Source organism: Mus pahari, chromosome 20 (assembly GCF_900095145.1).
Source record: "Mus pahari chromosome 20, PAHARI_EIJ_v1.1, whole genome shotgun sequence".
Classification (NCBI taxonomy): Eukaryota; Metazoa; Chordata; class Mammalia; order Rodentia; family Muridae; genus Mus; species Mus pahari.
Genome location: NC_034609.1, coordinates 19,954,850 through 19,971,038, shown reverse-complemented (window position 1 = coordinate 19,971,038; position 16,189 = coordinate 19,954,850). Strand labels below are relative to the sequence as shown.

At 41.5% G+C, this 16,189-nt stretch overlaps 1 protein-coding gene across 6 annotated transcripts in view; it reads left to right on the top strand.

The window, feature by feature from the left end:
* Nucleotides 1–16,189, top strand: part of Cnot1 (CCR4-NOT transcription complex subunit 1) — an 84,573-nt gene that overhangs the window by 4,607 nt on the left and 63,777 nt on the right. For all 6 annotated transcript variants that reach the window (XM_029532495.1, XM_029532496.1, XM_029532494.1 and 3 more), the window contains exon 2: nt 13,579–13,853. In XM_029532495.1, the coding sequence (XP_029388355.1) occupies nt 13,752–13,853 (102 nt within the window). In that variant the 5' untranslated portion in view covers nt 13,579–13,751. The remainder of the gene's footprint in view (nt 1–13,578; nt 13,854–16,189) is intronic.

Genomic DNA, 16,189 nt, shown 5'->3' with positions numbered 1-16,189 from the left:
AATCTATAAAAAAAAAAAATAAAAGAAGTTCGTTTCTGGGACTAGGAGATGGTCACTGGGTAAAGTTGGGAGCAAAGTTGTCCATTGATTTTTTTTTTTTTTCTCACATATTTGCTCTGGCATGGGTTATACACACAACAATTAAATTTCAAGCTAAGGCAGAAAAATCCGTAGTAACATCCTATCTTGGAAAACCAGATTTCCATAGTAAGATGAGGATCTCTTACTATAGGATCTCCATACTAAGATCCTATCTTCAAAAATCAAAAACATTTCAGTCTTTCATTATGGGAAGCTCAACTTCTAGAATGTGGTTTAATTTTGTTATACTTGTTAAAATGCAATTTCTAGAGATTGGGTTAATTAGATAATAAACTGTAGGGCAACACTGGTTGTCATTGTAGTCCATTCACCAAGGAATCTGAGACTGTAATATCTTGTTTGTTTGTTTGTTTGTTTTGAGACAGGGTTTCTCTGTGTAGCCCTGGCTGTCCTGGAACTCAGTCTGTAGACCAGACTGGCCTCAAACTCGGAAATCCTCCTGCCTCTGCCTCCGCCTCCGCCTCCCAGGTGCTGGGACTAAAGGCGTGCTCCACCACTGCCCGGCTGAGACTGATATCTTGAGTAGTAGACATGAAGGTGTAACGTGAAAACCTGCCTCAGACACAGAACTTTGTGTGGGACGTGACGATCAATCGATGATAGGAGATGCTGAGTGATTGATGCTGCTTTGAAGAACACAACATAGATTGTGTGAATGCAGGCACAGATGGCCTTGGCATTATTGTGGCTGTCAGAGGACAACCTCAAGGGTTGGCCTTCACGTCCCACTTTCACTATCTGTGTTTTCTACTTCATATGCCTGGCCAGCTGGCCCACAAGCCCAGGATTCTCTCCACACCAGGATTATGATGGGCACTGCAGTTCCTGGCTTTTACTATGAGTTCTGGAGATTGGGATTCTAGTCCCCATGTGTAGGTAGGAAGCACTTTTAACCAGCTCACCGTGTAAATTTTCTTTGTGGAAATAGAGCCACCTTGTAGAGTTCTGGCTAATTTGGAATTTGTGATGTGAACAGGCTGACTGACTTAAGAGTTGGAAAGCTCTTCCCACATGTTGGGATTAGAGGCATGTACCACAACACTGTCTTCCTTTTTGTTGTTAAGATTATATGTGTGTGCGTATGCATGTACATGATGAGGAGAAGGGTTAGAGTTGGCTAGAGTTGTAGGTGATCTGCTAGATGTGGGTGTCGGGAAGGGAGTCTGAGTCCTGTTAGAGCAGAATGGCTCTCCCCTGAACGCCGTGCCACCCCCACCTTCAGTCTCCTTTCCTCTCCCTCTTCCTTCTCTCTGAGATAGTCTTGTTGTGATTTAGTCTCTGTGGGCCTGCAACTGGAACCTTGCTGCTTAGGCCTCCTTGGCATAGGGGCGCAACTCTGCACTCCTATGTTTGCCTCTGTCTTTTGGGGTGAGGGGATTAGGTCCCCCCCCCCGCTGACTTGGAATTCATTCTGTAGACCAGGCACCCACTGCCTTGGCTTTTGAGTGCCGTGGTTAGAGGTGTGTCTCACTGCACCGAGTTTGCTTCTAAAATGTTATACTAAGAAGTCTTGTGGTGGGAGGGGCTTCACGGGAGGAATCCCCTGGGCTTCTTTGGTTTTATTTTTAAATTGTGTGTGTTTTGGAGAGTTCACCATAGTCCTTTTAGAATTTACAGGATTACTTTTCTTTTTCTTTCTCTCCCCCCCCCCCAGGTCTCTTTTATTTATTTATTTATTTATTTATTTATTTATTTATTTATTTTAAAAAGATTTATTTTATGTGAGTACAGTGTCACTCTTCAGACACACCAGAAGAGGGCATCAGATCCCATTACAGATGGCTGTGAGCCACCATGTGGTTGCTGGGAATTGAAGTCAGGACCTCTGGAAGAAAAGTCAGTACTCTTAACCCTGAGCCATCTCTCTAGTCCCCAGATACAAGGTTTCTCTGTAATAGCCCTGGCTGGAACTCATCTTGTAAACCAGGCTGGCTTTAAACTCATAGATCCATTTGCCTCTCTTTCAGTTCTGGGATTAAAGGTGTCATGTTATCACCTTGTCCATCTGTATACAGTTGCTTCTTATGCTAGAAACCTTGGTGATCTTGAACAGGTTGAATGGCATTATCTTGCTCAGGGGTCTGCATTCACCCATAGTGATGATATCTGCATGATCTTTACAACAACAACAAAAAGCCAATAATGAAGGGTTTTTTTTTGTGTGTGTGTGTTTGTTTGGTTTTTCGAGACAGGGTTTCTCTGTGTTGCACTGGCCTCGAACTCAGAAATCCGCCTGCCTCTGCCTCCCAAGGGCTGGGATTAAAGGCATAGGCCACCACCGCCTGACTGTATTTTTTCATTTGTATGGGTGTTTTGCCAACATGTGTGCATCTGTGTCTGGTGCTCTTAAAGACCAGAAGGGAGACATCATATTTCCCAAACTGGAGTTAATCAGTTGAGAAGCTGCCATGTGGGGCTGTGAATAAAACCCAGGTTCTTTGAAAGAAAAGCCATTGCTCTTACCCACTGACCCATTTCTCCAATCCCTTATCTGCATGTTCTTGAAGCAAGGAGACAGATGCACAGACGTGTTCTCGTGGCACTTGTTGAATTGTGGTTTTAGACATAGCTGAGGTAATCCTGGTGGGTGACAGTGGTTCTCTGCATATTTCTTCATGGTGGTCACCACACTCAACAGGCTCATCCCTCAGATAGAGACTTAGCAGTGAGAGGGCCTCTTGAAGGGGAGACCAGTCTTTTTGTGGTACTGAGGAAGCCATTTTCTCCCAGGAAGTACCTGGGCTGCGTTTGATAAACACTTGTTCTGAACATCTGCTTCCTTCTCAACAACAACCTGAGAAAAGTATGGCATCCTAGGTCCAGGTTTCCTTTCCAGGGGGATAGTGGGTGGGTGGGAGGGAGAGAGGGACAGATAGACAGACAGACACTGAGACATTGTTGTCTTTGTACAGGAGAGTGTGCTTGAAGGTAATATAGGTCAGGAAGAACTGGGCGTCAGTGTTTTCCTTTCACTTTGAGTCAGGGTTTCTTTGTTCACTGTACATGATGCTAGGCTAGCTGAGCCGGGAGCTTCAGGGGATTTCCCACCTTCTACCATCCTGCTGTAGGAGCATTGGGATTGCAGACACCTGCTACCATGCTCAGCTTTATGTGGGCTCTGGGGATTTAAACTCAGGTCCTAATGTTTATGCAGCAAGTGCTTTACCCATGTAGTCATTTCTCAGCCCTGTTTTTGAGAGAGAGAGAGAGAGAGAGAGAGAGAGACAGAGAGACAGAGAGAGAGACAGAGAGAGAGAGAGAAAGAAACACTAGAGACTAAGGATGTTGGATTCCCCTGGAGCTGGAGTTAGAGGTGGTTGTGAGCCAGCCACCTGACATGGGAACCAAACTTGGATCCTTTGAGAGAAGCAAGTCCTCCCCTCCCCTCTCTTCCCCTCCCCTCCCCTGTTTTTGTTTTTTTGAGACAGGATTTCTCTGTGTAGCACTAACTGTCCTAGAACTCACTGTGTAGACCAGGTGGGCCTCAAACTCAGAAATCCTCCTGCCTCTGCCTCCCAAGCGCTGGGATTAAAGGCGTGCGCTACCAGGCCACTGCCGGGCAAGTACTTTCAACCATTGAGCCATCATCCCAGCCTTCCTAAAAATATTTCTGGCACGGGGCATTACTAAACCCAAGAATGGGATTTTTTTAAACACTCACAATGTTTTATTATAATTTTTTATTGGGGGAGATACTCTTGTCTGTTCCAGTGTCCTTGTGGGGATCAGAGGTAACATGTGGGAATTGGTTCTCTTCACCATGTGGCTCCCTGGAACCAAACTCAGGTCTTAATGCTTGTGGCAAGTCTTTACTGACTGAGCCATCTTACAGCCTCAAGAGCACATAGTTCAAGGCAGTATGCATGTGCCATGGCATCCACAGTGCAGGTCAGAGGACTGCTTAAGAGACTGTTCTCTCTCACTGCACTGCAGGGCTTTTACTGCGGAGGCATCCTATCTCACTAGAACACTCCATTTTTGAAGCTGAGTGTGATGATACATGGCTATAATCCCATCTACTTAGGAGGCTGAGATGTGCGTGGGTCGCATGTTGGAGATGAGCTTGGGATATGTGAGTGGAAGGCCAGTGCTAGATCTACTGTATCCAAAGGCCAACATTTTTGGATGCATAAGGTATATACTTCACATTTGTGTAATTGTGCTTTTTAGCCGGGCTAGCAGAGGTACAGATGCAGTGCATACATTCATTGTTCTACCTGGGGTGTTTCTGAGAATGTAACCTTTTGTGAGTTTCTGCCAGCAGTAAAACTCACTTCAGTCTGGGTTCATCCTGAAAGGCAGGGCTGAAAGAGAATAGATGGGCTAGAGAAACGGTGGCTAGGACAAATTATTCTGATCGAGGCCCAAGGTTTAATGAAGGAGCTCAGTTTATATAGTGTGGGAAAAACCCCAGTCCCCAGCCCCAGTCTTTGCAGGCACAGGTGAGCAGCGTCCATAGGCAGGTCCAAAGGATATTGTCTTCTGGGACAAAGGATGTGGTCTTCTCAGCAGGCGATGGAGACACTTTGAAGGACAGCAACTGTGGAGGAGCTCTGGCATATCTGAAGATTTCCACCACCCTCGGTGTGAATCTTAGCGAGTGCAGGGGGCTGGGCTTTTAACAACAGCGATTAGTATAAACAGTAAGGCAAGCTTGGCAGATCTGAAGACCACTACTGCAGGTGGTCCAGTGGCAACAGAGCTGGGAGGCCCCAACAACCTTTTCTTTTTTTCAAGCAGATATACATCATAGTTGAAAGTGTTAAATATTGAAGTTATATGTAATTGCATATCAATGTGGATATGTGCATGTGAGTGCTGGATACCTATGGTGCCAGAAGGGTTTTACTCTCATGGCTCTTTTGTGGGTGATGAGAACAGAACTCTGATCCTAGAAGAGCAGTATGGGCTTCTAAGTTCTGAGCCATCTCTTCAGCACCAAGTGAGGTTTTAGTTTAGCTCTGGTGATCAAAATTAATTGGCACTAATTTGTTTAAATATACTAGCCTAGCTTTGAAATATTTGTATGTAGCTTTTTGTTTTGTTTTGTTTTGTTTTTTGTTTTTTTTTGAGTCCTTACCTGTTTTTGGTTTTAGTGACTAATCTCTACCTTCCAACAACACCACACACACACACACACACACACACACACACACACATATACTTTTTTTTTTTCTTTAAGAGAAAGGGTCTCTCTCTAGCCCTGACTGACCTGGGTCAGGTTTTGTAGAATGGGGTTGGTTCTACCTCACAGAACTCTCATCATCCACTTCTGCTTCTGGAGTGCTGGGCTTAAAGGTGTGCCACCACATCTGGCCACAGGGCTTACTTAGCATATTATAAACTGATTGGCACTAAACCTAAGCACTCCCCCTACCCCCAAGCCTCCTAGTAGCTCAGACTACAGATGCATCATCACACTTTACCTTATAATTTCTTTTAAAGTTTCTATTTTTTCTAAAAAAAAAAATTAATTACTATATTTTCTGAGTGTGAATGTTTTGTGTGTGCCGTATTATACCTGGTACTCACTAATGCTTGTGAACCACCATGTGGGTGCTGGAAATTAGACCCAGGTCCTCTGTGTCATCTCTCCAGCCCCTTGGCCTCTTGGTTTATTATTACTGTTGGTATTCTGTCTTCAGCTATATATCTATCTTTATCTATCTGTCTGTCTGTCTGTCTGTCTGTCTGTCTGTCTGTCTGTCTGTCTGTCTGTCTATCTAGGGTCTTACTATGTAGTCCCAGCTGATAGGGTCTTACTATGTAGTCCCGGCTGTTTAGAACTCTGTAGATCAAAATAGCCTTCAACTCAGATCTTCCTGCCTCTTTTCCTGAGAGCTGGGATTAAAGGTGTGTGCCATAACACTTGGCCCTAGTGGCTGGCGATACATAGTTACCAGTTAATAGTTAACATTATTGATACATGAAAGTGTGTTAAGACATCTCTTGAATGGGCCTCAGAGACAAAACATTTTCAGACTTTGACTACATTGTTTTTTTAACATGTATTTACTTTGTGTGAGTGTTTTGCCTGCAAGTATGTATCTTTTTTCCATGTGTGTGCCAGGTGCACTCAGATAAGAGGATGTTGATGTTGGATTCTCTGTAACTGGAGTTTATGGGTGGTCCTGAGCTACCACCATTTGGATGCTGGGAATAGACTTAAGTCTGCTCAGCAACTGCTATTGAAACTGTTGAGGCCATTTGTTTCCCTTTTTAAAAAAACATCATCTTGCCTGGCAGTGATTCAACAGGCCTTTAATCCCAGCACTTGGGAGGCAGAGGCAGGTGGATTTCTGAATTTGAGGCCAGCCTGGTCTACACAGAGTGAGTTCCAGGACAGCCAGGGCTATACAGAGAAACCCTGTCTCGAAAAACCAAAACAAAAAAACAAACAAAACTTAAACCAACCAACCAACAATAACAAAAAAAACCCCAAAAAACCCTCATCTTTCAATGGGGCATGGTAGTGTGCACCTGTAGTGTTGTTGCTCTCCTTGCCTGTCAGTCTAAGCTACTAGTGATACATATCTTTAGAAAGAGACTTTACCAGATTGTGTTTTACCAGCCTAGAGATCGAACATATCCACTGGGCCTACAAAAACCTATAAAAAGGTCTACAAATCTATAACCATCCTCCTTGGTATTGCAGGTGTGTGCCTCTGTGCCAGCCTAGCTCATGTTTAGTTACTATGTTTCTGATTTGCCTCTTCCAAGCTTTTCTTAGCCATTTGTTTTATACTCTTTAGTTTGTGGTTTATCTAGCTTCTTTTTGCAAAAGTGTGACTTTGTAACTGTATACAAAGTGGTGTATACTCCAAATGCTTAGGCAAAATGCAGACTAATATATATACTGCATATACGTATATTGCCCAGAATGTGTGTTCATCAGTCACCTACTCATGGGTATTTTTTAAAATTTATTTTATGAGTGCATGTACAACTGTGGGCCAGAAGGGGGCATCAGATCCCTTTATAGATAGTAGTGAGCAAACATGTGGTTGCTGGGAATTAAACTCAGGACCTCTGGAAAAGCTGTCAGTGCTCTTAACTGCTAAGCCCTCATGGGTATTCTCATTCTCTCTGTCTCTAAGTTTTATTTTATCTGAGAACACTGTAGCTGACTGGTACAAACCAGAAGAGGACATTGGATCCCATTACAAATGGTTATGAGCCACCATGTGGTTGCTGGGAATTGAACTCAGGACCTCTGGAAGAGTAGTCAGTCCTATTAGTAGTCCACTGAGCCAGTTCTCTAGCCCATGGGTATTCTTTTGCTGACAAGTATTGCAGTTGACAATAATTTTGTATGTTTTTAGAAACTTTGGAAGAGTGTGGATTATTTGTGGATTATTATTTGCCTTTCCTAGAGGATTTTAAGTAAAAGTCTCTGAGTCGTCACTGTTAATCAAGACCACATTTTTCTTTGGTCTTACAAACTTGTGCTTCGTAGCTGTTTTTATATTTACCATTAAAAAAATACAGGTAAGAGCACTGACTGCTCTTCCAAAGGGCCTGAGTTCAAATCCCAGACACCACATGGTGGCTCACAACCACCCATAATGAGATCTGACGCCCTCTTCTGGTGCATTGGAAGACAGCTGCAGTGTACTTACGTATAATAATAAATCTTAAAAAAAAAAAAATAAAGTGTGATCCTTCTATTCAATTCTGCAACTTTTCCCATAACAATATGGATGGTTTACATTAACATCTGGTAGCTATGATTATCTGTTAGGTATTATTTAGAATACCTAATGTTCAAGAGATTCTTCTTTTGGGTGGTGTTCTCCAGTGAAAATGTGAATGTTCTTTCTTAAGCCTTTCAGTCCACAGGATACAAAGTGAGTGTTTGAGAAAACTCCATTAAGCGGTGATTTTGCTGTTGGACAAAGTCCTGTGAACTGCAGATAACCTTTGTGCCAGAGGAATTTCTGGTTATTCCTACTATTTTTGGAGAATTACTCAAAATGTCTTTGTCCCCTGTGATTACTATTTTGCTTTTTATTGTCTTTTTTTGGTTTGTTTTTTTAATGGAGAAGGAGATGTTGCTGGGGACCAAATCCAGGGCTTTGTGTGGGCAGACCAGCCAGCCCTCTATTACTGAATTTACTTAACAGTATTACTCTTCAGGTATACTTGACTTGTGTTGCATTGCTGTGACATATTAGTACTGTTTCTTTTTGTGGGTGTGTTTGTTTTGAGACAAAGTCTTCTTGTATAGCTTCTGTACCCTCAAATTCAGTGCTTAGAATTAAACTCAACCTTCTTAATGCTATGGTCCTTTAATATACAATTCTTCATGTTGTGGCGACCCCTAACTATAAAGTTGTTTTTGTTGCTACTTCATAACTGTAATTTTGGTATTATTATTAGTAATATAAATATTTTTGGAGATAGAGACTTGCTAAAGGGGTCACGATCCACAAGTTGAGAACCACTGCTCTGGAACACTGATATTACAGAAATGCACTATCATGACAAGTTGTCAGTGCCCTACCATTTTGCCCTGTACAGCGTGGTCAAATTAAGAAGCAAAGGAGAATGGTATGATTGGAATGGGTTTAATGGTTGCAGGGAGTGTGGTTGTTTTGTATAGGTAGTTATTCCCAATGTGACTTATTCTAGTGGTACACTCACAGCAAATCCTGTGAGGTTTAGGAGGATGCATAAGCGTGTTTTAAGGGAGAGGGGGAGACTTGTTTTTTTTTTTTTTTTGGTTTTTGTTTTTTTTTTAAGTGTGTGTTGTGTGTGTTTATTTTTGTGCGAGCTAAGGTCCTCCTTTTTTTGTTTTGTTTTCTCAAGACAGGGTTTCTCAGTGTTCTTTTTTTTAAAAAATGACTTATTTTTAGATCATGTGTGTTGGTGTTTTTGCCAGCATGTATGTCTGTGTGAGGGTGTCAGATCCTACTGCCATGTGGGTGCTCTGGAAGAGCAGCCAGTGTTCTTAAATGCTGAGCTGTCCCTCCAGCCATGCTCTACATGTTCTTAATTGCTAGGTCATCCATCTCGCTATTCCCCTTTGAGTATTCTCCTTTCAGGCTTTGGTTTTGCTTATTTTTTTAAATGTTGGTGTTTGTTGTGGATTGTTGTGACTGTGGAGTCAGGACAACCTTCATGAGCTGCTTTTCTTCTGTCCTCTTTTGTAGGGAGTGAACTCAAATTATCAGCAAGTATTTCACCAGTCCAGCCCAAGAGCTGACTCAGTGATTCAGGTTCCAGAGGATCTGGGTTCACATGGCAGTTCACAACCCATCCGTAATTCTAGTTTCAGGAAAAATCTGATACCTTTTGGCCTTCAAGGGTATTGAACACCTGTGGTGCCCAGACATACAAGCAGACAAAACATCCGTGCATAAAATAAAAATAAGTCAAATCACACGGTGGTAGAACATACCTTTACCAGCCCTGGCAAGACAGGGATTTTTGAGTTTGAGGGCAGCAGGGTCTACAGAGTGAATTCTAGGACAGAGAAACCCCGTCTCAAAAACCTACTAACTAAATAGCTTTTTTAAAAAAAGTCAAGACCTGGTGAGATGGCTCAGTGGGTAAGAGCACTGACTACTCATCCGAAGGTCCTGAGTTCAGATCTCAGCAACCACAGGTGGCTCACAACCACCCCTAATGAGATCTGACTCCCTCTTCTGGTGTGTCTAAAGACAGCTACAGTATACTTACATATAATAAATAAATCTTTTTTAAAAAAAATTAAAAATTGCAAAAAGCAAAAAACCTGAAAACTAAACAGTTGCCTCTCAAAACAAACAGTTAAAGAAAATGTTTAGTGGAGAGTTTGTTAGCAGTGTTTTTGTGACTTTGTATTACTTTGTATAACAGTATTCAGAACAGATACAGTATAACAAAATGTGTTCTAAATTATGGATACATTTATGGGACTAGAGCTTAACTGGGAGTTAATGTGTGCTTTAGAAGCTGCTAAATTAAAATGTACATTTATTAAGATTCATGGGTTAGTGAGGTAGATGGTTTAGTGCTGAAAGTACTTACCACCAAGTCTGATAACATGACTTGGATTCTGAGAGCCACATCTAAGACCCTTCTTAGTGGTGGAGAGACAAAGCTGAGTCCCACAAGCTGGACTTGAACTCAGATTCACCTGCCTCTGCCTCTTGAGTTCTGGAATTAAAGGTGTATGCCACCATACTTGGCACAGGGTAACTGAGTTTTTCATGTTCGTGTTTTTTCAGGTTTTTTAGGGCTAAGAAGATGACTTGGTGGGTAAAGTGCTGCCTTATGGATCTCCAAGCTAGGCATTTGGTCTGCCATTCCATGGGGGCTTGCTGGCCCAGAAATTTAGCATAATTGGAGTTCCAGGTTTAGTTGAGAGAGCCCAGTCCCCTCAAAAGGGGTAAATAGAGGAAGATATCTTGACTTCACTCGTGACTTATACACATCCACACAAAACGTTTTTTCCTGGTAATAGAATAGAATAGGGAGTATTAACTGAGAGATTAGTTACAAGTGTATATCATAGTAGTTCTGTTGAGACAAAATGGTCTTTAGGTTATCAAATTTAAAGATGGTAGGAGGAGGATGGTAGGGAGGGGAGGTAGTTAAGGATCTTGTTATGAATAATTTAAGAGATCATAGTATCAGTTAATGGGCTGGAGAGATGGTTCAGCAGTTAAGAGCACTGACTGCTCTTCAGAAAGGTCCTGAGTTCAAATCTCAGCAACCACACAGTGGCTCACAACCATCCGTAATGAGATCTGGTGCCCCCTTCTGGTGCATCTGAAGACAGCTACAGTGCACTTAGATATAATAATAAATTATAGGTGGTAATAAGCAGGTTCTATTGGAGTGATCAACCATCATTTCCAGCAACCACATGATGGCTTACAACCATCAGTAAGGCCACAGTGTACCTGCATACATAAAATAAGTAAATAAATAAATCTTTTTTTTTTTTTTTTTTTTTTTAAGTATCAGTTAAGAGTGGGAAGACATTGCAAACACATAAATAAAACAAATCAAACCGTGTCCTCCGAAAGAGCAGTCACTGCCCTCAACCTCTGAGCTATCTCTTCAGCCCCAGGAATACAGTCATTTTTTGTTTGTTTGTTTGTTTCTTTCTTTCTTTCTTTCTGGTTTTAACCATTTAATAATGTACCTTTCTTCTGGATAGTTTGATTCTATAGATATAACTTCAAGAACAGCTACTTTTTTGGTTTTTCGAGACAGGGTTTCTCTGTGTCGCCCTGGCTGTCCTGGAACTCAGTCTGTAGACCAGGCTGGCCTTGAACTCAGAAATCCGCCTGCCTCTGCCTCCGCCTCCGCCTCCACCTCCCAAGTGCTGGGATTAAAGGAGTGCACCACCACTGCCCGGCTAGGAATAGTCTTAATCAAATTTCAAGGTTCAAGATTATTAAGGTGATAAATGTTTCATAACTTGTAAAAAAATGTTTCATAAAGGCTTAATTTTCATGAATTTGGGCCTGGAGAGATGGCCCAGTGGTGCCCATGTTGCTCTTGAAGAGGACTGAAGTTTGATCTCCAGTAATTACATGAGTCAACAGTCTATTAACTCCAGCTCAAGGGGTTCCTGGTACCTTTTCTGGCCTCCACAGAAAAGGGTTTGTGTTTTGGTTTCGTTAGGTACTGCCTAGGATAATGGCTGGGGATAAACTAGTGATCAACGTGCCATTTTAGCTTTATTACAGTTTTGCGTTTTCCTTTCCAGATTATTTATTTATTTATTTATTTATTTATTTATTTATTTATTTATTAGGGATAGCTGAAAAACTTAACTTTTATTCTTCCAATTTTAACCAGGAAGTCTTTCAGGTTTTCAAAACAGCTAGTAAGTCAATACAACTTTTAAAATGTCAAAGTATGATATATATATATATATATATATATATATACACATACACACACACACACATACATACACACACAACACACATATATATATATATTGCACTTTTTTGATAGGCTGGGCCAGTATCTTCTATAATGATACAAAAAGTATTAAATACAACTTATTTTAAAACCAGTAAGGTCTTGATTAATCTCCCTCAAATTGTAATTATCATTTCTAAAACCTTCTAAGGATTTTCTAAGATTTAATTTTTTAAGCCCAGTTTTAAAATTTAACTGGGCTGGGGGTAGTTTTATTGACTTTTTATGTCCTCTTTTGGTCCCTCAATGCTGAAAGAAAAATTTGAACAAATGACATTTCATGCTTCCTGACTTAATAAAAAAAGCTATTATTAATAAAAAAAAAAAACCCTTCAATTACCTAATCAAAAACCAGTATTAGTATGTGTCTATATACATATGTGTATGTAAGAGAGAAGTTAACCCTGAAATGTCTGTGTATGCCATTTTAGCTTTATTACAGTTTTGCATTTTCCTTTCCAGATTTTTAAAAAATTAATTTAAAAATAAATTTTCATTTTTTTGAGACAGGGATTCTCTGTATTCCTGGCTGTCTTGGAACTACTCTAGATCAGGCAGGCCTCAAATAGAGATCTGCCTTCCTCTGCTTTGCAAGTGCTGGAACTAAAGGCGTGTGCCACCTTTTATTTAGATCAGCCACTGCCTGGCTCTGAATTCATTTCATTCATTCATTCATTTTTGGAACTTAATATGTAAACAAGGGTGGACTTGAATTCTTGAGATCCTTCTGCCTCTGGCTGCTGAGAGTCTAAAGTTTTTCTTATGAGTACTTTCAACACTGGCTTCTGGGGTTTTTGGTTTTTTGAGACAGGGTTTCTCTGTGTAGCCCTGGCTGTCCTTGAACTCAACTCTGTAGACCAGGCAGGCCTGGAACTCAGAAATCCTCCTGCCTCTGCCTCCCAAGTGCTTACATCAAAGGCATCGTGTGCCACCACTGCCCGACACTTCTGGAGTTCTTCCTTGGCTTTCAATTAGCCATTTAAATCCCTACATGATGTAACCTGAAGTACAACTTTAGGATTGTACAATTGTGTGGGAGTCAAGTGAGGCAGTGGAGTCTTGGAAACGAGTGTATCCTGTGGGAAGGGCACTAAAGGGAGGTGAGTTTGCTCACACCCTAAGGCTGAGTCAGAAGCAGTCTCAGACATAATTCTAACTTGGTGTACTCCTGTTGCTTCTGAAGTTGTTAGATGAAATTGATAAAATAGAGATCTCAAAAGTTTCAGATTGTTTTATTAAATTTAAACTCTTGGAAGATTTGTCTTTGAATTTTGAGCATGGAATTTTATCCTCATTGGTCGAGACATCATAGATTTTTTTTGGGGGGGGGGTTCTGTATAGCCCTGGCTGTCCTGGAACTCACTTTGTAGACCAGGTGGCCTCGAACTCAGAAATCCGCCTGCCTCTGCCTCCTGAGTGCTGGGATTAAAGGCATACCCCACCACGCCCAGCTTCATAATTATTTTTTAAAGTTTCCTTAATTATATTTTAAATGAAAGTTATTTAACCTTTCCCCCACAACTGAATTCTGGAATTTTTGTATTTAAACAGGTGCCATGTTTCAGAACACAGTAAGACACTTGGTAAAGAAGAACTGAAGATATTTACAGATAACAGAGATAGCCTAATTACAAAGAAAGCATTAACCTGCCTCTGAGGTGACTAAAGGGGAATAATGGTGATTTTGCGCCGGGCTCGGCCGCCTGCTTCCGCCCCAACCAGCAATGAATCTTGACTCGCTCTCGCTGGCCTTGTCTCAAATCAGCTACCTGGTGGACAATTTAACCAAGAAAAACTACCGAGCCAGCCAGCAGGAAATACAGCATGTAAGTACTCTATTCAGAATGTAAACAGCAGTGAAGCAAAAACAAAGAGCCAGTTGATACTAAGTTGGCAGTTTATGTTACTAGGTTGTGTGACAGGTCATAACTTTTGCTTCTTTGTGTTATTTTGTTATTTTGCTTTACATAAAAGACCTTATACCAGTCTATGGGTACATTCACAGCTTTTTATTTTTCTATTGAACAAATATAAAGCCAAGTGTGCATTTAATTCTAGCACTTGGAAGGCAGAGGCAGGTGAATCTCTGCATTTGATGCCAGTCTGGTTAGCATACTGAGTTCTTGGCCGGCCAGCCAAGGCTCCAGAAAGAAAATCTGTCTGAAAAATAAACATTAATATCAAAAAACCCAGTAAAGAAACATGATCTGACTGGGTTCAGTCTAGTTCTACCTTTTTCCTCTTCAGCATTAAGAGGGAATGGCTCAGTGGATAAAGTGCTTGTTATGTTTAACCGTGAAGATGAACATTCAAATCCATTAAGCCCACGAGAGAGCTGGGAAACTGACATTCTGCCTGTAATCTCAGTTCTCTGGGGGCGGAGACAAGCTTCCCGGGCAGTGTAGATCAGCCAGCTAGCCATAATTGGTGAACTCTGGGTTCAGCCACAGACCCTGCCTCAGTCAGTAAGGTATGGTGGAGGGAGACATCCGATGGCAAATTTAGGCCTCTATAGGCATCCTCACATTCATGCAGCTGCGATGGTATGTGTGTCCATGTGCTCACAAATCTATGTGCACAGAAAAAAGGAGGAAACTGCACTGGAGGTGTAAGATACTCAGTGGTGGAGTGCTTCCTTAGCACAAGGTCAGTGACAATTACCTGTGGGCTGTTAGCCATCCTCCTGGGTAGGAAGCTTTGAGTCACAAGCAATAGTACTGAACGTTTGTGTTCCACTATCAAGTTTGCATCTTTGGGAAGTACCTGTTAATTCTTTTTTCCTTCTGGAGCTGGGGAGATGGCTTTGTAGTTAGGAGCACCTGCTGCTCCTTCAGAGAACTGGAGTTTGGTTTGTAGCACATACATTGGGTGACTTACAACTCCACTTAAGTCCAGTTCCAGGGTATCTGATGTCCTTGTGTTCACACACACACACACACACACACACACATGAACATACATATATAAGAAGCAAGCTCTTTAAATCCTTACTTTCAGTAGTGTAGATTTTACATGTGTTAGTATTTTATTCAATTTTTATGAACATAAAGTAGCTAAGTGTGATGTTTTCCCACATGGGAGGTTCTCCTCCATGTGGGAGATTGAAACAGAATTGCTAAAGATGGAAGCAGAAGGATTGTTTGAGGCCTGCCCATCCTGTAACTTTTGTTTCAAAAAATTACCAACCCTACATCCTATAGAGGACTAATATCCAATATATACAAAGAACTCAAGAAGTTAGACTCCAGAGGACCAAATGATCCTATTAAAAATGGGGTACAGAGCTAAACAAAGAATTCTCAACTGAGGAATACTGAATGGCTGAGAAGCACCTAAAAAATGTTCAACATCCTTAGTCATCAGGGTAATGCAAATCAAAACAACCCTGAGATTCCACCTCACACCAGTCAGATTAGCTAAGATCAAAAATTCAGGTGACAAGCTGGGCGTAGTGGCGCTCGCCTTTAATCCCAGCACTCAGGAGGCAGAGACCAGCCTGGTCTACAAAGCGAGTTCCAGGACAGCCAGGGCTACACAGAGAAACCCTGTCTCGAAAAAACAAACAAACAAACAAAAAAACCTCAGGTGACAGCAGATGCTGGCGAGGATGTGGAGAAAGAGGAACACTCCTCCATTGCTGTTGGGATTGCAAGCTTGTACAACCACTCTGGAAATCAGTTTGGTGGTTCCTCAGAAAATTGGACATAGTACCATATACCCAGAAGATGTTCCAACATGTAATAAGGACACATGCTCCACTATGTTCATAGCAGCCTTATTTATAATAGAAGCTGGAAAGAAGCTTGATCGATGTCCTTCAACAGAGGGATGGATGCAGAAAATGTACATTTACTCAATGGAGTGCTACTCAACTATTAAAAATGATGAATTCATGAAGTTCTTAGGCAAATGGATGGAACTAGGAAATATCCTGAGGTAACCCAATCACAAAAGAACACACATGATATGTACTCACTGATAAGTGGATATTAACCCAGAAGTTCGGAATACCCAAGATACAATTCATAGGCCACATGAAGCTCAAGAAGAAGGAAGACCAAAGTGTGAATACTTCGGTCTTCATAGAAGGGGGATCAAAATACCCATGGGAGGAATTACAGAGACAAGGTTTGGAACAGAAACTGAAGGAAAGACCATCCAG